This window comes from Bos javanicus, chromosome 11, assembly GCF_032452875.1.
Source record: "Bos javanicus breed banteng chromosome 11, ARS-OSU_banteng_1.0, whole genome shotgun sequence".
Classification (NCBI taxonomy): Eukaryota; Metazoa; Chordata; class Mammalia; order Artiodactyla; family Bovidae; genus Bos; species Bos javanicus.
In genome coordinates, this window is record NC_083878.1 from 2329335 (window position 1) to 2356343 (window position 27009).

General features: G+C 54.9%; 2 protein-coding genes across 7 annotated transcripts; one reads left to right on the top strand and one right to left on the bottom strand.

The window, feature by feature from the left end:
• Positions 1 to 1825: 1825 nt before the first annotated feature.
• Positions 1826 to 12628, top strand: LOC133256673 (fumarylacetoacetate hydrolase domain-containing protein 2). Its single transcript, XM_061431493.1, has 8 exons — positions 1826 to 2009; positions 5172 to 5422; positions 6739 to 6955; positions 10545 to 10604; positions 10809 to 10971; positions 12000 to 12108; positions 12214 to 12301; positions 12416 to 12628. Exons 2-8 carry the CDS (start codon positions 5178 to 5180, stop codon positions 12476 to 12478), a joined length of 945 nt encoding a protein of 314 aa, XP_061287477.1. The 5' UTR covers positions 1826 to 2009; positions 5172 to 5177; the 3' UTR covers positions 12479 to 12628.
• Positions 12629 to 12716: 88 nt separating this feature from the next.
• GPAT2 (glycerol-3-phosphate acyltransferase 2, mitochondrial) lies at positions 12717 to 25470 on the bottom strand. Of its 6 annotated transcripts, none has more exons than XM_061431488.1 (22): positions 25396 to 25470; positions 22790 to 22918; positions 22547 to 22660; positions 21796 to 21869; positions 21290 to 21394; positions 20916 to 21044; positions 18493 to 18592; positions 17964 to 18097; positions 17553 to 17652; positions 17239 to 17451; positions 16777 to 16896; positions 16527 to 16609; positions 16067 to 16185; positions 15314 to 15384; positions 14984 to 15242; positions 14749 to 14897; positions 14557 to 14634; positions 13980 to 14111; positions 13784 to 13904; positions 13618 to 13683; positions 13336 to 13452; positions 12717 to 13008 (listed from the first exon to the last, which is right to left on the bottom strand). In XM_061431488.1, exons 2-22 carry the CDS (start codon positions 22850 to 22852, stop codon positions 12938 to 12940), a joined length of 2418 nt encoding a protein of 805 aa, XP_061287472.1. In that variant the 5' UTR covers positions 22853 to 22918; positions 25396 to 25470; the 3' UTR covers positions 12717 to 12937. The 6 variants fall into 6 exon arrangements, with proteins under 6 accessions (XP_061287472.1, XP_061287473.1, XP_061287471.1 ...); XM_061431489.1 differs by lacking the exon at positions 25396 to 25470 and adding an exon at positions 25063 to 25393 and having other exon boundaries at positions 13336 to 13391; XM_061431487.1 differs by lacking the exon at positions 25396 to 25470 and adding an exon at positions 25063 to 25377.
• Positions 25471 to 27009: the final 1539 nt, after the last annotated feature.

The following is a 27009-nucleotide window of genomic DNA, read 5'->3' on the forward strand; positions in this document are numbered from 1 at the left end:
GTGCTGAACATCCTCAATATGTACATTAATTTTCTTGGCAAGAATCTTGCCTTTGTTTGTTTCCTACAATGCTGGCAGCATGCAGGGATACACTGCAGACTCAGTTCTGCTGTGGGCGTAGTCGGGGGCTTCCCTTTTTGAGCAGTGCCCTTTCCTTTCTTGTAGATTCACATGCATGTGGCCGTGTTTTCTAAAAGGCCTAGAACATTAGTTTCTCCTCGTCCCCTTTGTGTTGGTCATTTTGGCGAATTACCAGAAGATGGAGGCACCAGCCCAAAAGCTAGTGCTGTTTTCAAATTCACCAATCTTCTTTTCTGCAACGTTGACTCTGCCTTGTAGGGTATTTGTCATCTCAGACATTGCAGTTTACATTAGTAGAAGTTTGGTTTGAGTCTTTTTTTTAATCTTCCCTTTTTCTACTTAACTTTTGAAGTTACGAGTTCCCATGTCTCACTGTTTCCGTTCCATCTCTCTGGCTCATCCTTACATGGTGGGTCTCCTGACTGGGGGTTATGCTAGGTTCTCTTTAGCACATCCCCCCACCCCCACCCCCCACCCATGACACCCCCACCCCCCACCCATGACACTTACTCACCATGTTCCATTTATATGGGCTGCTGTCCATGGGGTCGCACAGAGTCGGACACGACTGAAGTGACTTAGCATGCATGCATGCTGACCTGCATCTTCAAGCCAGACAAAAGCTGAAGCTCCAGACCCCCTTTAATACCCTGCTGCTGCTGCTGCTGCTAAGTCGCTTCAGTCATGTCCAACTCTGTGAGACCCCACAGACAGACACATTAAATACAACCCACCCAAAACTGAGCTCACCATCCTCTCCCCAGACACATTGCTTCCCTGGAACCCGTGTCTTGGTGAATGGCACTGCCATCTACCAGGCCAGAGACCTAGGAGTCAGCCTTACACTTCTTTCCCCTTTAATCCCACCTCCTGTCATCATTGAGGGCTGTCAGTTCTGCCTTCTCAACATCTCAGAACTTTCACTATCTCTGCCGCACACCAAGCCACCACTGTTCTCGGCTGCATCACTCTTACCCAGACACCTTTCCTTGTTCAGGAGTGGCCTGAACAAAACTTCTCAAATGCAACCCACTCCCTCTGAGGACATTCCAGTGGCCTCCTATGAGATTAGATAAGGGTCAAACTCCTTCCTAGGGCAAATAAAGCCCGTGATGGCTCCTTGATTAAGTGCCGGGACTCTAGCCCAGACCCTCTCCTATGTCTCCATATGCCAGAGGCCTGGAAAGTAAGATTGTTTGTTTAATTAAACCACCTCTCCACTAGAATACCTGTTTTCTAATAATGGAGGTTATGCCTCCCACTACCCTGTGTGCAGCCCATATGAAGACAGGGCTGTAAAAAGATGTAAAAGGCTGCACTTGGGGTCAATATGACATCTTGAGTAAAACACTTCCGGCCTCAGGTTGCCCAGATGTGAAATGGGTACAAACATCCCTCCTCTCTTCACTGATCTTGCACAATCGGAAGGCTTGTCTTTGTCAACCAGCCCGCCATAATTTGGTCTCCACCGCGTTTTGCTCAAAGATCAGAGCAGGGCTGGTCCAGATGCAGGGCCTCAGGCGGGCCCAGGGCGCAAAATTTCAGGAAGCACCCACTTTCAGGTTCCTGCAAGCGCAGGGCGTCCCGAGAGCCAGTGCCTCCGGGAACGTAGCGCCGGGCGTATAGAGTCTGCGCCAGCAGGCCTGCAGAATCTAGTAAGAGACCACCTACCGGTCAGCGCTGGGCCCGCCCCCTCAGCAACGTGCTTCCGGCATCGAACTAGACGCCCTGCTATTGGCCGTTGTCCCCGTGACGCCACGAGAGCGCGCCCGCCTCCGCTGACGTCTTATTTAGGGGAGCCCCTCGGCTCACCCCCTTGTTAGAACTCTAGGCTGGTAGCTGTCTCACGAGCTCAGTACCTGCGCTCAGGCGCCGGGTGGTCGTGGTCTCGGGCCCGCGAGTCCTATCCCGACAGCGCAGGGCTCCAGGTAGGTTAGATCTGGGCCGGATGGCGGGGCACGCTGGGCCTCAGCCTCCCTCCCGGCCTCCCGGGATGGGCAGGACTGAACGCTGCTGCCCCGCCTCTCCGAGCACTCTGGTGGGGTGGGCGGGCCTTTCTGAGCGCCCACTGAGCTAGGCATACAGGGAAACTGGGAGACCCACGCAGGGGCCCAGACGAGTGAATAGTAGCACGCGATCCCGGGCGCAAACCTTTGTCTCGCAGGCTTATGACGCCCCAGGTCCCAGCCTTTTTGCTTAAGGACCCTTTTACGGAGCTGGATTGAGCTCAGGCACTGTGGCTCACTGATTGCCACAGAAGCAGCGGGGCCACTTTCTGGTACCTTGGCTGGTGACTTCACCTTAAGCCTCAACGCCCCTTCTGTGAAATGAGGCTCTCTGCCTGGAGGGATTGCTATAGAACGAAATGAGAACCTGCAAGGGTCTGTCGCGTGGGAAGGTCAGCCTGTGGTTATCTGGGAGAGCAGGTGACAAGCCCTCTCCCCGAGGCAGTAGCCAGCAGATCAAATTTCCCGGAGCATGGCTGAAGGCTTGCAGGGCGTCCCTGAGCCTCCCGATCTCCTGTTGGAGGTTCCTATTTCTCATCAATACCCCTGGGCTAAAGTGTCCCGTGCTTAACACCACGAGGACACGTTAACCCAAATCAAGAACTCCAGTGTCACCTGGACCTGGATTCAAGTCCCAGCACTTTACTGTAGATTTTTTATCTGTGAAATGAGACCAACAGACCCTGCCTTCCACAGTTGTCAGGAGAATTAAATCAGACATTGCAGGTAAAGCACTTAAGGTAAGACCTGGCATTCAGTGGGATCGGTTTAATCTTAGTGTGTGAAGTATCTGAGTGCTAACACTAGCTTGAACAGCCCTTGCCCGTGGCATGGTTGGTGCTTGTGTAAGGTAGGAGGGTAGGAGGTTTTAAACTCCTGGTTTTCTGGCTAAACTCATCAGCCAGCACAGTGAGCAATCAGAACAAGTGACCTGGATCTAATCAGTCTCTAACTTATCAAGGCAGACAGAATCATCAGAGAACCAGGAGTCCGGGATTACCTCCAAGTGCCTGTGCATAATGCATGCTAAGTCTCTTCAGTTGTATCTGACTCTTTGTGACCCCATGGGCTGTAGCCCACCAGGCTCCTCTGTCCATAGGATTCTCCAGGCAAGAATACTAGAGTGGGTTGCCATGCCTTCCTCCAGGAGATCTTGGTGACTCAGGTATTGAACCCATGTCTCTTTCTTCCCCTGCATTTGCAGACAGGTTCTTTACCGGGTCACCACCATGCCATGTCCCCCTCCAGGGTATTTTCCTGACCCAGGGATTGAACCCATGTATCCTACATTCCCTGCATTGGCAGGCAGGTTCTTTACCGGGTCACCACCATGCCATGCCCCCCTCCAGGGTATTTTCCTGACCCAGGGATTGAACCCATGTCTCTTCCATTCCCTGCATTGGCAGGCAGGTTCTTTACCTGGTCACCACCTGGGAAGCCCAAGCATAAAGGGCTGCTTTTGAAAGCAAGGAGCCATGAAGAGGAGGGACTTTGGGAACAGAGGCCAGACTTAGAAACAAAAAAAGAAGAGAATGGGTTTTGTCTTTGAGTGGAGCCTAGAACTCAAGATGGGACCTGAGCCTTGTTGATACTTTCTCAGTGATTTGAGGAGGGATGGCACCTCCTCCTGAAATGGATAATCACGAAGCTTTCCCAAGGAGTGAAAAGTCAAGCCCCTGCTCCGACATTCCTTCTTTCAGCTGAGACTAGCTGAGAGCCTGCTGCATGGCAGGCACAGTACTAGGCATCACGCACCCAGTAGTGAAAGAGACAGTCATGGCCCAGGGACCCAGAGAGGAGAGGGCCCCTGTCAGGCTTGGCCCCTGAACTCTGCCTGCAGCCTCTCCCCAGGCAGCCTGTACTCTCCCCCATGCATGCGTGCTTATTTGCTCAGTCATATCCAACTCATTGCGACCCCATGGACTGTAGCCTGCCAGGCTCCTCTGGCCATGGGATTTCCCAGGCAAGAATACTGAAGCGGGTTGCCATTTCCTACTCTAGGGGATTTTCCTGACTCAGGAATCAAACCTGTGTCTCTTGCATCTCTGCATTGGCAGGCGGATTCTTTACCATAGCACCATCTGGGAAGCCCAAATAGGAGGGTAACAGGATCAAATTGACATTAAAAAAAAATTGCTTCTGTCAGCTTGTCTTTGAGTGGAGCCTGTTTCACCTGCGGTCTCTTGCTCATGGTGGGCCCCCCTTTAATGAATTCCTAGACCTATTCATTTTAGCCTAGCCCACACTTCCTCAAGAAACTCGACAAAGGCAGGGCCCTCAATCTTCCCAGCTGCTGCTGCTAAGTCGCTTCAGTCGTGTCTGACTCTGTTCGACCCCATAGACGGCAGCCCACCAGGCTCCCCCATCCCTGGGATTCTCCAGGCAAGAACACTGGAGTGGGTTGCCATTTCCTTTGCTAATGCATGAAAGTGAAGTTGCTCAGTCGTGTCCGACTCTAGCTACCCCATGGACTGCAGCCTACCAGGCTTCTCTGTCCATGGGATTTTCCAGGCAAAAGTACTGGAGTGGGGTGCCATTGCCTTTTCCGCAGTCTTCCCAGAAGTGGTCTCAATTGCTGAATCCTACTTGACCACATCAGTTGCTAACATCAGCCTTCCCTGCAGGCAGGATGGCAGGGCTGAGCGCGTCTGACCTGCATGGTTTGCCTCAGCGGTCCCAGGTACAGCCTAAGCTGTGAGGGGCACTGGGTGAAGGAAGACTGGAATCCTGGGGACCTGGCTTAGTGGCTGGCATGCAGGAGTTGCCTCTCTAGAAGTGTTTCATTGCTGTTGATCAGTTGCTAAGTCGTGCCTGACTCTCTGAGACCCCATGAACTGCAGCACGCCAGGCTTCCTGGTCCTTCACTGTCTCAGCGTTTCATTACAGGCCCAGAATTGAGCAAAACATGACCAATACATGGTGAGCAATACACGGTGAAATAACTTAAAATCTGGACCACTTCCCATGCCGTGTGCCGGGAAAAGCTGATGGGGCGAAAAGCCTTGGGCTGCAGCTTGAGGAGCTTTGGGAGCCCCAGCGATGGTCTCAGGCCCTCTGTCCTCGGGACCCACTTTCTCCCCATAGGAGCTGATGCTGGGGTCCAGTGGCAGGAGGTTGCTCACAACTGTGCTGCAGGCGCAGAGGTGGCCCTTTCAGCCCTCCAGAGATATGAGATTGGTGCAGTTCCAGGCACCCCACCTAGCGGGACCCCACCTGGGCCTGGAGTCAGGGAATGGTGGGGGTGTCATCGACCTCAACGCCTTTGAGCCCACACTGCCCAAGACGATGGTGGAGTTCCTGGAGCAGGGAGAAGCCACTCTGTCAGTGGTGAGAAGGTAAGTCAGCAGGCAGCACGACCCTGCCTTAGCTGGCCCATTCTCCCTCGCTCCTCACCACCCCGTCCCCGCCCTGGGAAACAGAACCTGGGTAATTCTTTTGCAAAGAATCAGGGTAATGCTGGCTTCCTCTCTCTTAGCAAAGAGCCTTAGGAGTCTTGTGTGTCAATAGCCTCAGTTTACAGGGGCCCCAGGGAGAATGACTGGGCTTCCCAAGGCCACATACTTGGTGAGGGGGCAGGATTCTACTCTGCCCCACTGCCTTCCCGAGGGGGCTAAGGCCTGCTTGCTGGAGGGGTTGGGACCTGGGGCCCTAAGAGGACTGAAAAGATGTTCTTAAAGACAGTTCTTGGGTTTGAGTTGGATTAGGTAGGTGCCTCCCTGAACCCAGGAGCCCTATGGGATCTGGTCTAAAGACGCTGACACACAGGAAATTAAAAATTAAGTTAAAAAGCTAAAAACACTCTGAGATGTCATTTTCGCCTGTTAAGCTGATATAAATACGGATGTTTGACAGCACACAGTGTTGGTAACAGTATTTTCCCCCTACTTTCATATTCTTGCAAGATTAGAAACTCCTTCCCTGTCCTTTATTAGAGAATTGGGTGTATCTACTGTGCAGTAATATACAACTGTACAAAAAAGAGGAAGCTAGTAGACTTTATATGGTAAGATCTCTAAAATACATATTTTTTAAAAGATGTATATAACATGCTGTCATTGGCGTAAAAAAGATGGGAGAAGAGTATACACAGAGTGACTGTGAAGATCCATACAGGACACAGCACTTGTCTATGGGGAGGGAGTGGGGTGACTAGGAGAAGGGGCGGAAGACAGAGCTTTCCCTTACCCCCATTTGCACCCTTTGAATTCACTTACATGGAAATTATTATGTAATTCTGTATTATGTTGTTATTTAGTCGCTAAGTAGTATCAGACTCTTTGCGACCCCACAGACTGTAGCTCACCAGGCCTCTCTGTCCATGGGACTCTCCAGGCAAGAATACCGGAGTGGGTTGCCATTTCCTTCTCCAGGGCATCTTCCCAACCCAGGGATTGAACCCTCGTCTCCTGCGTTGGCAGGTGGATTCTTTACCACTGAGCCACCTGCGAAAGCCCGTATTACCTCATGGGGGATCAGAAATCAACACTGGATGAGCATCAGCAGAGCTCTCATATCAAGGGGCAATAGCTGGGCTTGATTTTCAGTGCTGACTCTGATGGTTGATCTGGAAAGTATGTTTTAAAAAGCAGAGCTTGGTAGCAGCTGCAGGATCTCCCCAGCAAACCCCTCTCTCCTGTTCTGGTCTTTGCAGAGCACTGGCCACCCCGTTGCCAGTCCTCCCACGGTCAGAGGTGACGTTCCTGGCCCCAGTCACTCGGCCAGACAAGGTGGTGTGTGTGGGCATGAACTATGCGGACCACTGCAGAGAACAGAACGTGCCTGTGCCCAAGGAGCCCATCATCTTCAGCAAGTTCGCCAGCGCCATTGTGGGGCCCTATGACAACATCATCCTTCCGCCCGAGAGCCAGGTGGGTGCCCGCCCTCCAGTCCCCCACCCCGAGTCCCTGGGGCCATCACAGGTGCTCAGCGTCCAGCCTGAGGGAACCACCTGCTGCTCAGTAGCGCATTAAACAGAAACACCAGGGTGTTATACAGTGACAAGACAGCTCCTGGGGGAGAAAAAGACATTAATTGTTTTCCTGTTTGATTATAAAAGTAATATACTTGCTTTATAGAAAATAAAATATGTAAAGAAATTATAAATTTCATAATTTTCAAAATTACATAAATACATAAAAAAATGAAAAGCTACACATGTCCCCACTGTGCCGGGCTTGCAACATTTGTTTTACTACATATCTTCCCAGAATTTTTTTTCCTTTTGAACTTATGTTTTGGGGGAATAAGCCAATTAACCATGTTGTGATGGTTTCAGGTGAGCAGCAGAGGGACTCAGCCGTACACATACGCGTGTCCATTCTCCTGCAAACGCCCCTCCCATCCAGGCTCACATGACATTGGGCAGAGTTCCCTGTGCTGTACAAAAGGTCTGACCTTGGTGGTTATCCATCTTAAATACAGCAGTGTGTATATCCATCTTAAATACAGCAGTGTGTACATGTTCATCCTGAACTCCCTAACCATCCCTTCCCCCCGTCCCAGCAACCGTCAGTTCATTCTAGCCAGTGAGTCTCTGTTTTGTAATTAAGTTCATTTGTATCACTTCCCTTTATTATTCCACTCATAATCCCCAGGGTTTTTCTGTTTCTGTCTCTTTATACTGTGCATATGCCTACCATTTACTTAAGTTCCCCATCAAGGACATTTTTCATGCCATTAAATATTCTCCCCAATGGTTTTTAGGTCACTGCTTAGTTTTCTCTTGTGTCAGTGGCGATAATTCATTCAATAGTCCTCATATTGCTAAATAGGTTGTTTCCAGTTTTTAGCTTTTATAATGTTGCAGTGAATATCATTATAGAAGAGACTTTGCACATCCATCAATGTGTGGTTATTTCCTTTAAATTAACTCTTAGAATGTGAGTGTCTTTGTCAGAGTATAGGCAGGGTTTCAAAAATTAGCCAGAGTGACCTTCGGCTGCAAAAGCAGTTTACATATCAACCAGCAGTGTATGTACCCGTACTAGTACTTTAAAATTTTTAGTTTAGAAATACTTTGAAAATTATAGAAAAGTTGGGGGGAAAACACGCAGCGACTGCCCAGAGTCTTGACCTGGAGTCACCACGTGCATTTTGCCGTCTTTGCTTTTCTCTCTCTGCCTCCCCGCCCTGCTTTCCCGCTTCTCTGCTGCTTTCCTTCCCTCCTGCCCCACAGCCACACACACTGTTTAAAGGGGGGTTAGTAGAAAGAATTTTACAAAGTAAATTGTAGACGTTGAGCCGGTTCACTCATAATTGCAAGTCATGTAGCAGAGCAGTCCTGCCCCTGGTTTCCTTACCCTCCTGCTCTCCACCCAGGCGCCCCTTCCCAGTGAAGTCTGTTGCTTTGTCAGCAAAAAAGAAAGTTCACTCATAGAAACTTCAGCATACGTCTCCTGGGAATAAGGACAGTGTCCTACATGACCACAATACCATTACCACAGCTAAGAAAGTTAATATTAACCATATCTAATACATAGTCCAACTGGGAATATTACCCGTTGCCTCCAAAGGTGACTTTTAACTTGGGTCCCGTTTTGATTTTTGGAGTTGGTCCAGGATCAGTCAGGGTCACACATTGTTTTTGGTTGTATCTCTTAGTGCCTTTTGTCTAGAACAGGGATTCACAGACTTTTTCTCAGAGGGCCAGTTAATAGTGAGTGCTCGGCTCTGAGCGCCCAGCAGTGTCTGTAGTGGCAGCTCAGCTTGGCCGCTGCTGTGTGGAAGCAGCCCGGCTGGTCCGTGGAGGAACATGGCTGTGTCCAGGAAAACGTCATTTACAGGAACAGAGACAGCAGACAAGCAAGGATTTGGCCTGTGGGCCTCAGCTTGCTGACCCCTGATCTCAGCAGTTTTTCTCCCTACCCTTTTTTACCTTTCATGACAGACTTTTTGAAGAAATCAGGCACATTGTCTCATAGCGTGTCTCACACTCTGGATTTGTCTGGTCAGTTCGTCATGATTAGATTCAGGTTAAACATTTTTGTAGAGTTCTACACAGCTTAATCTGTTCAGGCTGCTGTAACAAAATACTGTAGAATGGGTGACTTATAAAACAACACTTGAGTTCTTGAAATTCTGGAGGCTGGGAAGTCCAAGATCAGGGCACCAACAGATTATGTGCCTGGTGAGGGCCCCCTTTCTGTCCACAGGTGAGTGTCTCTTCACCGTGTCTTGGGTTGTGGAAGTGAGCTAACACCGCTTTCCTCATGGGGGCTCTGCCCTCGTCACCTAAGCACCTCTCGTGCCCTCACACCTCATGCCCTCACACTGGGGTTTAGGTTTCAGTCTGAGAGCGGGGGATGGGGCAGGACACCGACATTGCTGAGGCAGCAGGCGCGTGCTTGCATCACGTCCAGTGTCGGGTGGTCCTGAAGTTTGATCGCCTAGTTTCCTTGATGCTCACGTGACCTCTCCATGGTAAGGTGCCTTTCACTGTGGTAACTGGTAAACAGTCTGCAGAAGAGTCACTGAAGCCACGTGACTATCTTATTTGCCCCACAAGTTCTCTTCCAGGGATCATCTGGTCACCCTTCCCTGAATCCATTACTGCAGTAAGGGTTAGAAAAAGGTGACTTTTTCTTTCTGTCATGCCTTCTACTTTTATTAGCTGGTATTCTGTGGAGAAACACTGCTTGGCTCTTTGTTTTACCCCTGTCCCGTTATCACTGTAAATTCCTGACTTTTACTTTTATCCAATATGTCATAGTCCATAGTCCATCATGGACATTCTTTCTGATACTCAGAGGATCTGTTTGGTCAGGGGGCAGCTTTCGGATGGCCCCCACCCACAGCACTTTCTGAGCACTTCCTTCCTACGGCGAAGCAGTTCCAGGCTTGTCTCGTACTCTCATCACCAACATGGACTTGGCCGTTTCCCGAGGAATCCAGTTCTTTTTTGTGTTCACGGTTGTTACTATTAGAAAAGTCAGTTTGCATGGCTAACTTGTATCTACTATATATTTGCGCTTTGCTGATTATGGAACGGGCTGAGCATGTTTTCCTTTTTGTGGCCCTGTGTATTTATTTTTGTAAACTGCTTATTCAACCTTTGGCCCACATTTATTTTGGCATGTTGATCTTATTTGAGTGAGTTAGTGCATTAAAGCACTTAGAATAGTGTCTGGCAAACAAGTAGGGTTCGCTATTGTTACTCGGTATTTATCCTTTTTTGGAAGTATCAAGAGTGATTTTGGTAAACCCCCCACCCCCACCAGATTGCTCCTCTGCAGTCACTGGAGCCACTCTGCCTGCCTGCAGCGGTGCTGCCTCCACTGCCCCGAGGCTACGGTCCACACGCAACACCTCCCCTGCGGGCCCTCCCCTAGGGCTGTGGTCTTCCACACGCGGGCCGGCAGCCACCCCACCGTTCGGAGGCCTGGCCCCGTGGCAGGAGCCCCTTAGCGGAGTACCGGGGCCCGGAGCCAGGCAGCTTACCGCCCCTTTCCCGCCCCACAGGAGGTGGACTGGGAAGTGGAGCTGGCCGTGGTCATCGGAAAGAGAGGCAAGCACATCAAGGTGAGGGAGAGAGGGCCGGCTATCCTGGCACTGTGAAGTGGTTGGCATCTACCCGCTCCTGACACTGCCTTGCCCCTCACCCACCACCACCTCTGGCTACCTCCAGCCACTAACATGGGATCAAGGCTTTGAGACCCTTTGTGATAGGGCTTGGTGTCACCATGAGCTAACCTCCAATCTGGCCAAATCCCCTGCCCCCAACAGGCTACAGATGCCATGGCCCATGTGGCTGGCTTCACTGTGGCACACGACGTGAGTGCCCGTGACTGGCAGATGGGACGCAATGGAAAGCAGTGGTTGCTGGGGAAAACCTTTGACACCTTCTGCCCTCTGGGCCCTGCCTTGGTGACCAAGGACAGCGTGGCAGGTAGGTCTCTGACGGCCCGCTGGGCAGCTCCTCTCCTTCCTCCTGCATAGATATGTCAGCGAAGCCACTTTCCAGTAGGGGAGTGAGGGGCGTGGCCCGCCGAGGGCCCGTCCCCAGCTGCCCTTTCGTTGACGGTTGGATTAGAGCAGATCTCTCCACCGGCCTCCCTCCCCGTCCCCACTGTAGAGGCCTACAGCAGCAGAGGCGGTGACTGCACTCAGGACGTGAATTACAGGGGAGGGCTCTCTCCTGACGGCTGGGTCAGGCTTCCTCTGGCTGCCACCATCTGGGAGAGTCCTTACATTGGAAGGAAGCAGAGATGGCCTTGGAGGATCACAGAGAACAGCTGTTCCTGAGTCCCCGGCCCTTTTAGTGAAGGAGATGGGAGCTAACCCCCAGGGCCTCACCCAGCCACTGTGTAGCCTGGTGGCAGCAGCTACAAGCAGCAAGGGCACAGTGGGTGCCTGGAGAAAAGACGGGGGTGAAGAGGACAGCACAGCCCCGGGGAAGGCGTTGTCTGTGTAATTCAGCCTCACGGCGCCCTGGGCAGTCAGTCATCAGTGAAAGTACACTGTGCTCCTGGGGGCGCGCTTGTGAATGTGTGAAACACCAGGAAGTTAGGACGAAAGTGCTGGTTACCCAGGACACATTTACGGGTCAGCCGTCAGGTGCAGGAGTCTTCACTACTGCTCAGGCTCTTACCCTGTGGCTTTATATCACCCCGTCAGCCTCTGCTGCAGATAGAATCTGTTTTTTAAGGCAAAACCCAGCCACTGTTCTCAGCCCCTGAAGTCTGGAACACCCCCTCATTAACCCACCCAGTGACCACTGGTGGGCGCTCTGCTGGGTGGTGGGCACAGGGAGGCCTGGGCAGGCCAGAGTCCACACAGACTCCAGGGTGGGGAGCCCAGCAGACAAGCCTCTTCCTGGCAAGTTATAAGGCCACCCTGTGCTTTCGTTTCCTGGTTGTCAGGAGGGGGTTGGGGGTCGGAAGGGAGAATCCCAAATATGTCATTTTTGCGTTTCAGACCCACACAACCTAAAGATCTGCTGCCGAGTGAATGGGGAAGTGATGCAGAGCAGCAATACCAACCAGATGGTGTTTAAGACAGAAGAGCTGATAACCTGGGTCTCCCAGTAAGTGGGGTGGAGCCTGGCCCCAACCACCACCTGGGGGCTTTACCCCCCATGCCAGGCTGTGGCACCCCAGCCCCTGACCTCACCTGGCCCTTCTGCCTCTAGGTTCGTTACTCTTTACCCAGGGGACATCATCCTGACCGGGACGCCCCCAGGTGTGGGTGTGTTCAGGAAGCCTCCTGTCTTCCTCAAGGTAGGTTGGCTGAGTGAGGAAAGGCAGAGGCCTGGTGGTGTTGGCTCAGACTATGTGCAGACATGTGCATGCCACACCTCAGGCCTGACAGCCTCATGGCCCACTCTGTTGCAGAAAGGCGATGAAGTCCAGTGTGAGATTGAAGAACTGGGTGTCATCATCAACAAGGTGGTGTGATGCCTTCTGCTGCAAGCAGAAGGGGCATTTGTTCCCACGGAGCCCAACATGGCGAGAGGCCCGGTGCCAGCCCCTTCGAGGCTTCTCTTCAGGTAGAGGGGGAGGAGATGGTGCTCACCTCCTCAATAAACTTCTTTTTATCTTCCTTTAGGATGTGTTTCCAGGAGTGAGAGGGCATTCCCACCCAGTGGGGAAGGAGAGCAGATACATACACATGATCACACCAGAGAAACAGTGCTGAGCCTGGGCACAGGGGACTCATCCAGTCCTCTAGTTTATTGCAGCAAAGGATGCAGAAAACAAGACATAGTCAAACCGCAAAAATTTGACAGTCCAGCTAATAAGTCTTCTGCCTCAGGGCAGGGCTGCGGTCCAGGGCTGAAAAGTCTCGACATGGGCTCCTCCCCACAGTTCTAGCTACAGATGAACTGCCGGATGAACTGTCCCAGCTTTTCCTGGCTATCCCGGCTGGCGAAGGCAGGGGACAGGTGGAGCATGGGGCCTGTGGGGCCGGGCGTCTGCTGCAGCACCTGAGCCGCAGAGAAGGGCTCTGAGTGCTCACATGGGCGCTGGGCCCCTCCCCTGGAAAACTGACCCCCTAAGCCTTAGTGTCTGAGGTCAAATGCTGCCTCTCAAACATCCTGATACCCCACCTGGGAGCAGGATGAGCCAGTGGTCAGGGAGACAGAGGAGCAGGAAAACTGTCCTACCTTCCCCAGCTACTGTCTGCATGCCTGCTCTTGGGAAACCCTGGGTAAATCCCCGAGTGGGTACAGCCAGCTCCCCTCAGCAGCTCTGTCAGGGTATGGGGGTGGGAGGCAGGGGGACAGGAGGATGGAGAGACCGGCCCCTCTCACCCCCAAGTCTCTGAAGGTCCAGATGGCACTGATGGCAAGATTTGGGTCCGCACACTCTGGATGAAAGAGAAGTGAAGGCTGTAGGTGGCGACAGTCCCCTGGCACAGCTTCTCTTCTCTTTAAAGAGGGAACAACCCAAGGAGAGGACTCAAGCTGGACCCAAAGGTCTCTACACTGCAGCCAGTACTCCTGACCTTGGGCTTTCACTGCCCACTAGGGGGCAGCAGCCAGCAGCCGACCTCCCCCTGCCTCCCGGGGCCTGGGCTGGCTGCTGGGACTCACCGAAGAGCCCTTCCTCCTGGGCTGTGGCCCGTAAGAACTGGAACAACTGCTCCGTGTAGCCGGACTCTGTGAGGGAGAGAGTCTGAGACCTGGGCCCCACGCAGGCAGAGCTCACCCCGCACCGTATTCGGCCTCTCCTTAGGATGGCACGGTGTGCGGGCCTCACCCGTATCTGGGAGCCGTCCTCGGTGGAGGAAGGCGGCAGCCTGCGCAAAAGCCTTCAGCACTGGGCTGAGCAGGCGGCAGAGGAAGAGAAAGAAGTCGGGGCAGCGCGACTGCTGGCTGAGCTGGAAGGGGACAGGCCAGGGTGAGGGCGGCTCCCACCGCCTCCCCCGCCCCCTCCCCAGCGGCACCCCACACACCCTGAAGTAGCGGCCCTCCGCCTCCTCGAAGTCGTCGCTGTCGCTGTCGGTGAAGTCCCCGCTCAGTTTCCACAGCAGTCTCGCACTCAAACGCTGCCTCCCTGTGTCACAGGCTGGCTGGGAGCCCGGGGTCTGAGGGCCGGGAGAGCCACGGGGCCCTGTCAGGCTGGCCAAGGGCCAGTCTCGAGGCCCCCCAACGGTGTACATGGCCATCCAGATGCCAGGAGGTGAAACCAGACGCAGACCTGGGGGGCCGAGGAGGATGCCCCAGGCCACGCCAGACGGTGACAGCTGCTGAGAGGACAGGAGCACCTACCACAGGGGCCACAGCCCCTGTGGACAAGAGATGTGGAGGGCAGGGGGTCTGCAGAAGCCCCCAGAGGTGCGCCTGTCAAGTTCTGCCAGTACAGGCACGCACGGGTCCAGTGCAGGCGTGGTGACACCCCGAGGTGGAGTGTGGCGGCGGCAGGACCCAGGCGTCTATTCAGCTGGGGCTGGGGCTGCCCTCCCCCACCCCCACACAGGGCAGAGGAGCCGGGCTCCAGGCAGGGGCTTCTGTCTGCAGCCCCCTTCCTACCTCCTCAGCCACGAGGAGCCCACACTGGATGAGACGGTCCAGCACCTCCTGACAGTAGCAGTAGCAAGACTGGCAGGGCTGAGGGGCGACAGGCACCAGTGTGAGCTCAGGCAAGCCTGACCAGACCTGCTGCCACAGGGCTGGGGCAGGCGGGGAGGCACAGGACTGAGTGGGCTGTGGAGGAGGCCTGACCTGCAGCAGCAGCAGGTCCTGTGGCAGCAAGTGTAGCAGCAGCAGGATCTGGCAGTACAGCTCCTTCTGGCTCAGCAGCTCGACGCCCTGCAGTTCCCAGGGGCCCTCGGGCGGCACCCTGCCTGCCAGCAGCCCTCGCACAGCACAGGCTGGGGGAGGAGGTGGCGGACATGAGGAGGCGTGCCGTGCCCCTCACCCCTACGTGTTCCACCCACCGCAAGCCCTGGGGACTCACCACCCACAGCCTCGCTCAAGAAAGTGGGCAGCAGCTCGGCGCTCAGGCGTGCCAGGGACGTGAGGCCTGGGCCAGGGCGCGGAACCACCAGCAAGTCCCCCTGCTGGATGCGCAGCAGGGCCACGTGTGGCCGCAGCAGGCTCAGCGTGTGCTGCACCAGGCACCGCAGCTGCCCCGAGAAGCCCACGTCAAAGCCACGCAGCAGCGTCTCCTCTGTCAGCCAGGAGAACTCCCCCAGGAGCTGCGACAGGAACACGCCCTGGGTGGGCAGAGGGGGATGAGCCAAGGGCCGGGGCTCCTCCCTTGGGCCCTTAGCACCCCGGGCCCTACCTTCTGGTGCTTGAACAGCAGCAGCGTCGCCATGATGGCCGTGCTCATCACCGCGGAGCTCGCCACGCTGGCTGGAGCCAGAGGTCGGGGATGCTGGTCAGGGCCGAGGCCCAGCAGCCCCGTCCCTGTCACTGGGCAAGTCTTCCCAGCCAAGAACACACCTCCCTGCCAGCAGCCACACACACACTCCCACACAACTCCACCCTGGGAAGGGCACAGCAGGCCTGGTCCCTGCATGCCACTCTCCCTGGTGAAGAATTGACATCAAGTATATGCTGCAACCCAGGCTGGGAGCTCCGAGACCCTCCCTGCCTCCTGTAGGCCTGTGCTGTGCTTAGTCGCTCAGTCGTGTCTCTTTGCAACCCCATGGTGCTACCCACCAACCCACAGTCTCTGCCATGGCAGAGACACTCGAGAAGATGGTAACTATGCTGTTAAAAGCCCCCTCTGTTCCAGGTACCTGTTAAGCCCGTGACATACATTATTCAGTTCAGCCAATGTCACCTCAAAGTGCAGTGGGCTGGGCAGCTGCTTGCTTGTGTGCTCTGACCTAGTGGCTCATGTTCCCCCTGGCTGCCCCCTCCTCAGGGGCAAAGACAGGGACAGGCTCCACTCTTCATGTGCCCCAAGTGGGCCCACAGGAGGGGGCAGGTGCAGAAACCCACCTGGAACGGAGGGCCCTGACCCACTGGCCAACTTGGAGAACACAATGCTCAGCAGCCTCCCCCAGAGGCCAGACCGAGGGCCCCTCACCATTCAGGACGTGCCAGCTCAGCCTCCTGACCAACAGCTGGTCCTCCTCCCTGAGGGCCAGAAGGGGTCCGGTCACAGGTGTCCACTCCTGCTCCTTCTCAGTGTCGGGGACAGCCGTACTAGAATAGAGACACAGGCCACAGGATGAGGGGACCAAGCGTACAGACAACCACGGGGCACCCAGAGCTTTCCAAATACAAAGGTGAGGGTGTTTCCCGTCCCTGCAAGAGCGGGCCCGTGTACCCTTAGTGCTTTCCAGGCTGGTGTGCCATAACCCACACCCAACTTACAGGCGGGGTGGGGGGCACCTGGATGGTTTGAGATGACAAAGATTAGCTGGTGAGGGAAGGCTGGGGCTGCTGATGTGTCTGTGGTCAGGAGAGGAGGGGGCGCCAGCTCACAAGCCGGGGTCTGAGAGCTGCCTTCCTTGCCCAAAACCCTCATACTCCTCTGCCCTTACCACTGGCCCAGCACGATGGGCTGCAGCAGCTGCTCCAGGGTCTGCCTGCTGCCCCAGCAGCTTCTGGCATTGATGATGTATTCCTGCCCAGGACAAGGCTGTCAGGTGGTCTGCCCTGGCCCACCTGGAAGCCTACATACAGCCCATCTGAAGTATGCCAGGCCGTCCTTGCAGTGGCCTGAGGGCCAGGCTGCCAGAAGCCCTAGAACGGACCACAGGTATGCCCAGCCTTGCCCAACAGGGCCCACACCTGCAGGGAGAAGGGCTGGGCCAGATGCACACGGACACAGACTCGGCGGCCACAGCCCCAGCGTCGCAGGCTCCGCAGAACAGCCAGAGCACCTGTCCACAGCCCCAGCGGGGCCAAGGCCTGCAGGGAGGAGGAAGGCACTGAGGGAGCCGGCTTGCCTGGGGCATGCTTTCTGCTCTACTTCATCTTAGGCTCAACCTGGCACATGACCATGACCTCTCCAGGCTTGTTCTTGTCTGTGAAACAGGAGAAATCCTTCCCTAGCAAGGTCTTTTGGGAATGAAATGAGAAGATGACTGTTACAGCCTTGGTGGGTGCCACAGGATAATGACCACAGGGGTGGAATTGCTTTGCACTCCCCCCTGAACCCCAGCCCCGAGGGGCCTCAGTCACAGGATACAAAACTGTGCCTCCTCTCTGGAGATGGTATCCACTTGGGGACCCAGGGCAGAAAGGTCTTACGTGGCATGTATCATGGGGTGCCTCTGGAACCAGGTCATAGGTGACAGCCACCGGCACAAGCAGAGTGTCTGGGACGATGCCTGCCTGGACCCCCTGCACCACCAGGCCCAGCCAGGACAGGCCCAGGGCTGACAGCCGAGGCCCCCGAACCCCAGGGGGCTCCTCCAGGAAGATGAGCAGGGGCTGCCTGCTGGCCAGCAGCTGCTCCACAGTCTGGAAGTGGGTGGAGGGAGGCAGGTGTCAAAACCAGAACAGCTAAGGCCCCTGTTCCCTTGCCTGGCCCCATAAACCACCACTGGGGGCACAGCACTCACCGCATGGACCACAGCCCTTGCAAGAACCCCCTCAGGGCTGTCCGGGGAGAGGTTGGCCTCTGGGGGCAGAAAAAGCCCCCCAAGTTTCTTCAGCAGAGCTCTGTGGGGCACAGGGCAGAGGAGGTAAGGTGCTCAGGAGATGGGACCAAGCAGGAGGCTAGTGAGAGCCGTGGCCCCCTCAGGGCCAGCCTGGGTCCTGCCTCAACACCCTGAGGCCAGGCATGGCCCTAGAGCCCACAGCTGATCCTCCATCTGAGCCCCACAGGCTGGGCTGCACAATATGCTGAGAGCAGAGGGGCCAGGAAGAGACCCTCTGGGGAGCTGATGCTGGCAACACCACCTCCCTCCCCCACACCTCTATCCCAGTCTGGGGACCTCGCCGCTGTACATCCAAGGGCACAAGCCTTTTACCTGAGGAGGGGGGAACAGGTGAGGGGGTCCCAAGCCACACGGAGCACGCCCACGCCCTGGGAGAGCAGCACAAAGGGCAGCAGGATGCCATCCAGGACTGACTTGTGGGTAGAGAGGAAGACGAGCGGCGAGCCCTGCTCCAGGGAGAGCCAGAGGGAAGTGCCAAGCCACACCCCCGCCCTGAAGATGCAGGCAGCCGAAACCTAGCGCCTCCAGACCCAGGGCAGTCCCAGAGGGAGGGAGGGTTCGGCTGAGCAGGCTTTCTGAGCACATTTCCCAAAAGCAGAGGAGCTCTGTCAACAACTTTTAAGGTAATGCACTGACGTAATGGTTGTTAAGACATGATGAAAAGCCGTTAGAGGAAGCCTCTAGGGAGCAGGACCGTGAGACACGAAGACAAGGTCATCAAAGAGCAGTGCATTTTTCCCACCCAGCTGACAGGGCTGGTCCCGACTTAGGGTTTGGCCTAGCCTCTGCTCCTGTCCCCACCATCCCACCCCATCCCCATCCCAGTGAAGGCGGGCCTTACTGCCTGGGAGGCCTTCTGGACCATCTTCATCTGGCCCCTGTACAGCTGCACGTTCAGGAAGAGGCAGTTCAGGAACCGCAGCAGTGCCCAGCTAAACAGCCTGCAGAGCAGTGCCCAGTCTGAGGTATGGGCCGCCCAGAACTCCTCTAAAGCAGGCACTACTACTGTCCTCATTTTACAGAAAAGGAAAGTGAGGTTCAGACTGGTTGCAGAAGCTGCTGGGTAGGAGAGAAAGCTAAGAAGTGGGGGTGCTGGGACTGGAAGGTAGGCCTGACAGCAGAGCCCACACCTGCAAGGTGCTGATACTCCCCTAGGAAGACGTCATGGGCCACTGCCTCAGAGCACGTCTGTGCCCCCATGCATCCCAAAGGAGATCAGAGAACCGAGACTCTCTCCAGGCATAACCAGCCTTGTCTTTGCAAACTGCTGAGGCAAGTGGACTAAAAGGGAGGGGTTAGTGATGTAAGAAGGAGAGGGGACAACGAAGGGGCAAAGTCTGGGGAGGGGACGTCCAGAGCCTGATGAGAGGACTGGCTTTAAGCGGGAGAGAGGCATAGATGCAGGCAGCATGGAGACACGGAGGACACGTGGCATGTCCTCATCAGATGGCTCCTGTTTCTCCATGAGGTGTGATCAGGACACAGCGCATGAGTCAGAGAAGCAGCAGTCCAGATCAGAGCCTTGGAGAGCGCGCTGTGCTCCTCTGAGATTCACACTTAAAAAGGAAGCAGATCTACCCACTGTGCGTCTCTCCAGTGACATTCGGCTGCTTCGATGCAGAGAAGGCAGGTGGCTAGGTTTAAACACAACTGGGTTGTGCCCAGTGACTCCCTCCCAAGGACACTTCTGTCACCCGGGGCCCTGGAATCTAAGCTAGGCCTGGAGGGCAGGAAAGACAGGAGGTGGGCTGATGGCTGGTGTAAGGTGCTCAGGTCAAGGAACTGGAAGTCGTGACAAAGCCAAAGAATGGTCACGTGGAAGGCTGGTCACAGGTCACCAACAACCCCTACTTCCTGTTCCTGTTCACTTGACCCTTCAGCACTTTCAGGACGGCTGAGCCTCGCATGTGCTGCCCTGTACCCTTTTCCCTCAGTGACTCACTCCTCCCTGGCTCTAAGTATCGCCTATGTGCTAAAGATCTGCAAATACACATTCCTGGTCTCAACCTGTTTTCTGTGCTCCGAATTCATATATTAATATATAAGCAGCTGCCTCTGTCTCCACCACTATGTCAGGTGTCAGAAAACTTTTATGTCCAAAACACCTTTTGTGGGTCAAACTCACTCCCCCGCAAGCCTGCCTCCTCCCCTCCAACCACACCGCCAGGCGCTCAGCCAGATGCCCAGCCCACCTGCAGCGCCCCCTTTCCCTCCACTGGCCCCATTCCAACCCTCCTCTACATCAGTGAGTCCTGTTAATTTCACTTTGGTTTCTCCATCCATTTTCCCAAGTTCTACTGCCATCCCCACCCCCCATCATCTCACCTAGACTAACAAACCAGCCTCCCCAGAGGACCTGTTCTCTATTCTTGACCTCAATTAACCTTGCTGTCACTCTCTGTCTAAAACCTTTCCATTGGTTTTCATTGCACTTAGAAATCAAATCCAAACATCTTGTATACCGCTCTGCATATCTGCTCCCTTCTACTTCTCGATTTTGTTTCCAACAACTCACTCCCTCACTTGCCAGCTTCCAACCACATCAGCTTCTTGAACAAACCTGGCCTTTTCCTGCAGCCACAGCTCATGCTGTTCCCTCTGGGAGAACTGCTCCCTGACATCCTCACTTCCCTGAGGCTGGCTCAATTCCCCCTTCTGTCCCTGGCTTACAGGTCTCTTCCCGGCCTTCAGGTTTTCTCAGTCCTAGCCCTTGTTCTGTCCTTCTTGCAAGCATGTGCCACCTCCACTTCCCCAGAGGCTTGCTCTGCATCTAAGAGGAGCTGCACCCTGTGCAGGACATGTGTGGAAGGAAGCAGGTGGTGACAGTGGCGGGTATGTGTGAGTGAGTGGGCAGGCCTACAGATGGGGACCCCGGTCTCCTCTCTCCACCGGAGCCTGACCTGGGGGAAGGTGGAGGGGCAGAGGAGGCACTGAAGTCCAGGTCACAACCAGGCATTCCTGAGATGATCCCCCTAAGCCCCCACCCTCTCAGGACAGATACACACAGGCCAGCAGTGGTGAGAACACCGACTGGAATCTGGGAGCTGGCTCAGATCAAAGCCCCTCCCCCTTCCCCAACTGGTCCCCTGAAGGAGCCAGCTGTGTTCAAAATTCTTAGTGTCCAGATCAGGGCTCTCCCAGGCTGTCTGGTAAATACACCACCCAGCTCCCCCAGGAGGGGAGTCTAGTCTTTCCCCAAGCCCAGCCAATGCTCTCTCCCTAAGGGCAGAGGCCCCAGCTCAGGGCGCCCTTCAGCAGAGTTACCTGAGCAGGAAGGGGCGGGGCGGGGCCTGGATGTGGCCCAAGATGCGCTGTACCTCTTTCCTCACGTGGCTGGGCACCTGGCCTTCCCCAGCCCCTCCCGGGGCCCTCCCTGAGATGACATTCTGCACCCTGTGGTGGAGGGCAGGGGAGGTGGTGGTTGCAGTATAGGGCTGAAGCAGGCCTAAGGTCACTTCCCTCAGCCCCGTAGTCCCCAGGGCACAGCCTCCAGCCTTTACCCTCCATCTTTAAAAAAGGGTCCCTGACCAAGCTAACATTCTTGAAACCAGTCCTTTCAACCAGCCCCGCCTAGAGCCTTTGTCATCCCTTTAAGGATCCCAGAAGTACCAACCAGATCCCAGTCCCTGCCTCCTCACCCAGTGCTTTCCATGATCTTCTGTGAGGCATCCTGGCAGGGTGGTATGTGCTGCTCCAGTGACCACAAGAAATAGCAGAGCCTCCGAACCAGCCAGCCCCGAAACCTGGGCACAGCCCCCAGAACAGGGGGTAGACGTCTCAGAGGCCCCCACCCCAACTAGGGCCCACAGAGGGTATTCCATCAGGAAGGGATCACATCCTAGTCCCGTGGACTGGGAACACCTGAGCTTGGCTTAGGAGCAGGAAGAGGAAGCACCTGCCCACCTGTGGCCCATTCCTATCCCCTCTCCCCAGGGAACAGGGTACAGGTTCGGGGCTTGAAAGCTCACAAAAGGAGCTGAGGGAAACTCCAAGCCTGCCTGTCCCCACCTGTGGGTCTGGAGCAGAGGGCACAGTCCATTCTTGTCCCATCAAAAGAAGAAAATGACAACACAAAGCAGGGCCCCAGCAGCCCTGTACCCAAGGGCCCTGCCCACCACCCGGCACCACCCCCAGCTCTGACTACCTGGTGTTCTCCTCCTTCACCAGGATCACATTGCAGAAGCCGAGGTCCATTATGCTTCTGTGGAAGAGGGACTCCTGCCGGAAAGGGGTAGAGAGCATGTGCTTGGGGGCGGCCTTTGCAAACCGGCAAAGGAAAGCTCCTGCTCTGTCTTCTGCAGTCTTTCCCTGATGGGCTCTACAGTCTACCGAGAGATGGATTATAGCACTGCAGTTCCCAAAAGATGTCTGACCTCAGATCCTGAAGTTCACTTAGAGAGAGGGCTCCATGGTCAAAAGGAAAGGGCTGCATCCTCTACAGAATCACCCTCTTGGAAAGTAGCATATCATCTCTGAGAAGTTCTCTCACCAACAGCAGGGAACATGTAGCCTGGATCTCCACAAGAACCCTGAGTCCCACCAGCCCCAGCACGGACCTACAGAGGCCCCAGGCATGTGCCGAGTGCTCGCCGACTCTGAGTGGACAGTGTCTCCAGGCCCTCCTCTCTGAGTGCAGGCATGCTCAGACCCCAGCCCTCTGGCCTTGCAGATCCCTCTGTACCTCCCCACCCAACTCTCCCAGGCCTGGGAGCCAGAATCCAGGAGCAGGCCCAAACCACCAACCAACAAGCACTAGTGCACCCACTCCCCTGACACAACAGGCTACGGAAGGGCTGGGCTTGAAGACATGAAGGAAACTGCTTCCCGGGGCTGCGGCAGCTGTGGCTCCCAGAACCAAGCTTCCCAAGGTAGGGCCTGGCTTGACCGTCACTCACCCAGCTCTTAGGGGTACAGGTCTGGCAGCAGCGACCCACAAAGGGGCGGTATTTCCCCAAGAATGGGGTGACAGCCTCCAGCTTCATCCCAAAGCCTGAGGACCACAGGCTGGTCTGGAAAAGGGCCACAGGGAGAGATGAGGGGACTCAGAAGTCCTTGACAGAGGGAGGTGGGCTCCAGGAGTGAGGGGCACAGGACGGGAGGCAGGAGGGTAGAGGGTGTTCTGGGAATGGGAATGCTACCTCCTGACCATCCTGGCTGCTTTTCTTCTGGGTTTGGAGTCTGGCTTCCGCCATGGTGTTCATGGGGGTCTACAGCATCTGGGAACCAGCCACCTCTGCGCCCCTCCTCTCTCTCCAGAAGAACCTGACCTGGGAAGAGGAAACAGGATGGAGGAGGTACTGGAATCTGGGCCACAACCAGAGGTTACTGGAGTGACCCCCACGCCCCCACCCCAAAACAGACAGACAACATGCAAGCCAGCAGTCATTTGATCCAGGGCTGGAATCTGGGGGCTGGCTCAGATCAAAGCCTTTCCCCTCAATACCCAACCGATCCCACCAAGGAGCCAACTATCCTCAAAAGATCTCACAGTGTCCAGATCAGGGCTACCTCAGGCTAGCACTCAGAAAATGGGTTGTCTCATCGTCGATATCCACTCTGCCTTCTCACAGCACAGATGGGGCTGTATTAGAGACTCTGACACTTTCTGTGCACTAGGAAGGAACAAGCCTGGACTGGCAGGAAGGAGGCATTAGGCTGCCAAATAGGAACAGGACCACTGTCCCGAGGCCACCAGGGCCTGCTCAGCACCAGAAGACAGCCCCTTTCCCCTCAATCATTACAAGAATGAGGGCTGAGGGTACTGGATGGGTGATCGTTCTCTGGGTCAGAACTCAAAGAAATGCCACACAGACCTGTCCCCAAGGAATGGTCTTCTGGTTGGGGATAAGACACTTTTCCACAACTGGTATCCTCTCACACAGCACTCTCTATGGAAGATCCCACTTGGTATTGCCTCGGCCTCCTCCTTTCTACCACAGTATAACATCCATCTTCCATAAGACAGCACCAAACCCCTCCTAGTCCAGAAACTGGGCCCTAAAATCCCTTCTCCCCTGATCTCTCTCCATGTCCCTGATGGATAGGCTGATCCAATTATTGCTACCATCTCTACCCTCACTACACAGTTCCTACTCCTACCTGGGAATGCATTCTCCCTTCCCATCACCTCCCCAAATTCTAAGTCCACGGCTCTAAGTCCATGATGCTTCTGCATCACCTTCCAGGTTTTTCCTCCCTTCCTTGGTTCCCCCAGCCCAAGCCTGCCAGGAAAGAAGCCTCCTCCAGAGTTAGCCCATATCATCTGAAAGTATCCTGAAGGCAAGAGCTACAATGCACTCATCTTCATATGCCCAGCCTTCTGCCCTGCCCAGAGGGGGGACCCAGGAGATGCTAGTTAACTGACTGTAACTTCGTCTCCCAGAATTCCTCTGCATCTCTCCTCTTCTCCTCAGTTAGCAGTTTAGAACCACAAGACCAAGTGGTACCAGGATCACAATTCCCCAGTGAACAGCTCTGCTAGACTCATCTGGAACGTACCTCCTCCTTTGAAAATGTTCTCCCAGCCCAATTCACTAACACTTGGCACAGGAAGTCCCCAAGACCAGGCTCCAGTCTGTGGAGTCCTGCCTGCTTGGCAAGGAGGGTGTCTTCTCCCCAGCTTCAGAACACCCCCACTCTCCAACCTAAACCCCCTAGATCTGGGCTAATGCTACAGGGACAGAGGAAGGGAAGGATATGTTAAGGCAAGGCAAGGGATAACTCCCAGTCACCAACCAAGTCAGCTACTCAGCTCACACAATCCAGGGCTCAGTTTGGGGATAGATCTTTCTAGCACCCCAGCCCCCTAAATGGGGACTTCTCTGTCAGTCTGCAACTCCCCGCCTGGACACCCCTCCCCGCAGGACCCCAACAGCAGAGGCGGCAAACTGCCCACTAGAGGGCCAAATGCAGTTCACAGATGTACTTTCTTTGGCTCTGCAGTCTTCTACAACTTGGCGGATTAACCTCAACATTTAAAACTAGAGAGCTTGTCAATCATAAATCAATTAAAAATAAATAAACACTTTTTAAAAGCCAGAGAGCTTGTTACTTTAAAACAACAGCAACAAAACAAAGAAAGAAAGAAAACAAAACAAAACAAAACCCGCGTCTCCAGCGGCTGTTGTTAAAAAAAAAAACAAACACAAACCAGCGACCTGGCGTCTCTGGCACGCACCCCACAGGGCCTCGGCTGGCCAGAGCCCAGCGCCACTGTCCCCATGCCCCTCGCCCGGCCGCACGCGCCCTCCCGTCCACCACCACCTCAGGCACACCTGACGCCCGGCCCCTGTGCGCATCTGAGTTTGCGTCCCTGATCAAAAGATCTCATCCAAACCCGTTCCCCTGCCTGGTATGCCTGTTCCCTACAAAGAACATGCTGAACATGACCTCTTCACCCTGCATCCCGCACCTGGAGTTGGAGGAGAAGGGACTCAACTCAGCCCCTCACAGACCCACAGCGAGCGTCCCCCGAGCTGCCCTTAGACGGAAGGAAGGGGTCCTGCCACACTGGTTCTGCGTCCAGGGTGACGAGAAGCGGAGGACCACACTTAGCTAGGTTCTCTGAGGGGCTGCCCTTTAGACCACGTACCCCACAGTGGGCGCACAGGGCCGGCCCCCTGTCCAACCCTCACCAATCCCCAGAAAGGCCTTCCGGGTTGGCACCCAAAGCGGGAAGGCCCCTGAGCGGTCCTGAGCCTGGCCCGACCCAGCCCAGCCCGGGAGCAACTCCCTCGAATCCTACCTCACACCCGGCGCCAACTCCCGCCAAAGTAGCAGCCGGAAGTGCACGCCGGCAGCCTCTGCGCGCCGTCTGAAAGGCACCTCTGAGAGCCAATTGGAAAGCGCGCAGGGGCCGAAGCCCCGCCCCTGGCGCCCTGCCGCGACGCACGCTGCGTGGCCTCGCGGCCCTGAATATGGGTGGGCGGGGCTGCTTGTGTGGGTTAGGGTGTGGGGTTGTCTGGCCGTGGAGTGTTCAGTTCAGTTCAGTTCAGTCGCTCAGTCGTGTCCGACTCTTTGCGACCCCATGAATCGCAGCATGCCAGGCCTCCCTGTCCATCACCAACTCCCGGAGTTCACTCAGACTCACGTCCATCGAGTCAGTGATGCCATCCAGCCATCTCATCCTCTGTCGTCCCCTTCTCCTCCTGCCCCCAATCCCTCCCAGCATCAGAGTCTTTTCCAATGAGTCAACTCTTCGCATCAGGTGGCCAAAGTACTGGAGTTTCAGCTTTAGCATCATTCCTTCCAAAGAACACCCAGGGCTGATCTCCTTTAGAATGGACTGGTTGGATCTCCTTGCAGTCCAAGGGACTCTCAAGAGTCTTCTCCAACACCACACTTCAAAAGCATCAATTCTTCGGCACTCAGCTTTCTTCACAGTCCAACTCTCACATCCATACATGACCACTGGAAACACCATAGCCTTGAGTAGACGGACTTTTGTTGGCAAAGTAATGTCTCTGCTTTTGAATATGCTATCTAGGTTGGTCATAACTTTCCTTCCAAGGAGTAAGCGTCTTTTAATTTCATGGCTGCAGTCACCATCTGCAGTGATTTTGGAGTCCAGAAAAATAAAGTCTGACACTGTTTCCACTGTTTCCCCATCTATTTGCCATGAAGTGATGGGACCGGATGCCATGATCTTCGTTTTCTGAATGTTGAGCTTTAAGCCAACTTTTTCACCCTCCTCTTTCACTTTCATCAAGAGGCTTTTTAGTTCCTCTTCACTTTCTGCCATAAGGGTGGTGTCATCTGCATATCTGAGGTTAATGATATTTCTCCCGGCAATCTTGATTCCAGCTTGTGCTTCTGCCAGCCCAGGATTTCTCATGATGTACTCTGCATATAAGTTAAATAAGTACTGGTCATGTGCTGCTCACTTTCCCAGGCGAGCTCCACGGGTGCATGAGATGTCCGTGAGACCCAGGGTACTTGAAGAATGGGGATGCATGGGCTGCCAAGTTCTAATGAAAGCGGTTCCCAGAGTTTGTGAGTGCGTGGTGAGTCGTGTGTGACTCTTTGAGAGCCCATGGACTGAGGGTCCTCTGTCCATGGGATTATCCCAGCAAGAATACTGGAGCTGATTGCCTTTTCCTACTCCAGGGGATCTTCCCAACACAGGGATCGAACCTGCATTTCCTGCTGCTCCAGCATTAACAGGCAAGTTATTACTGGGTCACCTGGGAAGCCCTTCCCAGGGTACACATGCTGCCAAATCGACGTGAAGGCTTTAGCAAAATCCCAGATTAGGGACACTTGGAAAAGAAATCCCCAGAAGCCAGTTTTGGATCATGAAAAACAAGTCAGGCCTCCTCGGTGTCCTTTCCTTTGTTGGTTAGAATGCTAGACCACAATT

What these genes read in the sequence shown, in the direction of transcription:
- LOC133256673 (XM_061431493.1), top strand. Translation starts at nt 5,178, where the DNA reads ATGCTGGGGTCCAGTGGCAGGAGGTTGCTCACAACTGTGCTGCAGGCG. An exon ending in TCCTTCCGCCCGAGAGCCAG is followed by an intron (nt 6,956 to 10,544) that starts GTGGGTGCCCGC and finishes CCCGCCCCACAG; the next exon opens with GAGGTGGACTGGGAAGTGGA. An exon ending in AGAGAGGCAAGCACATCAAG is followed by an intron (nt 10,605 to 10,808) that starts GTGAGGGAGAGA and finishes TGCCCCCAACAG; the next exon opens with GCTACAGATGCCATGGCCCA.
- GPAT2 (XM_061431488.1), bottom strand. Translation starts at nt 22,852, where the DNA reads ATGAACACCATGGCGGAAGCCAGACTCCAAACCCAGAAGAAAAGCAGC. An exon ending in GCAGCCAGGATGGTCAGGAG is followed by an intron (nt 22,661 to 22,789) that starts GTAGCATTCCCA and finishes GCCCTTTTCCAG; the next exon opens with ACCAGCCTGTGGTCCTCAGG. An exon ending in CAAGGGCTGTGGTCCATGCG is followed by an intron (nt 17,452 to 17,552) that starts GTGAGTGCTGTG and finishes ACCCACTTCCAG; the next exon opens with ACTGTGGAGCAGCTGCTGGC.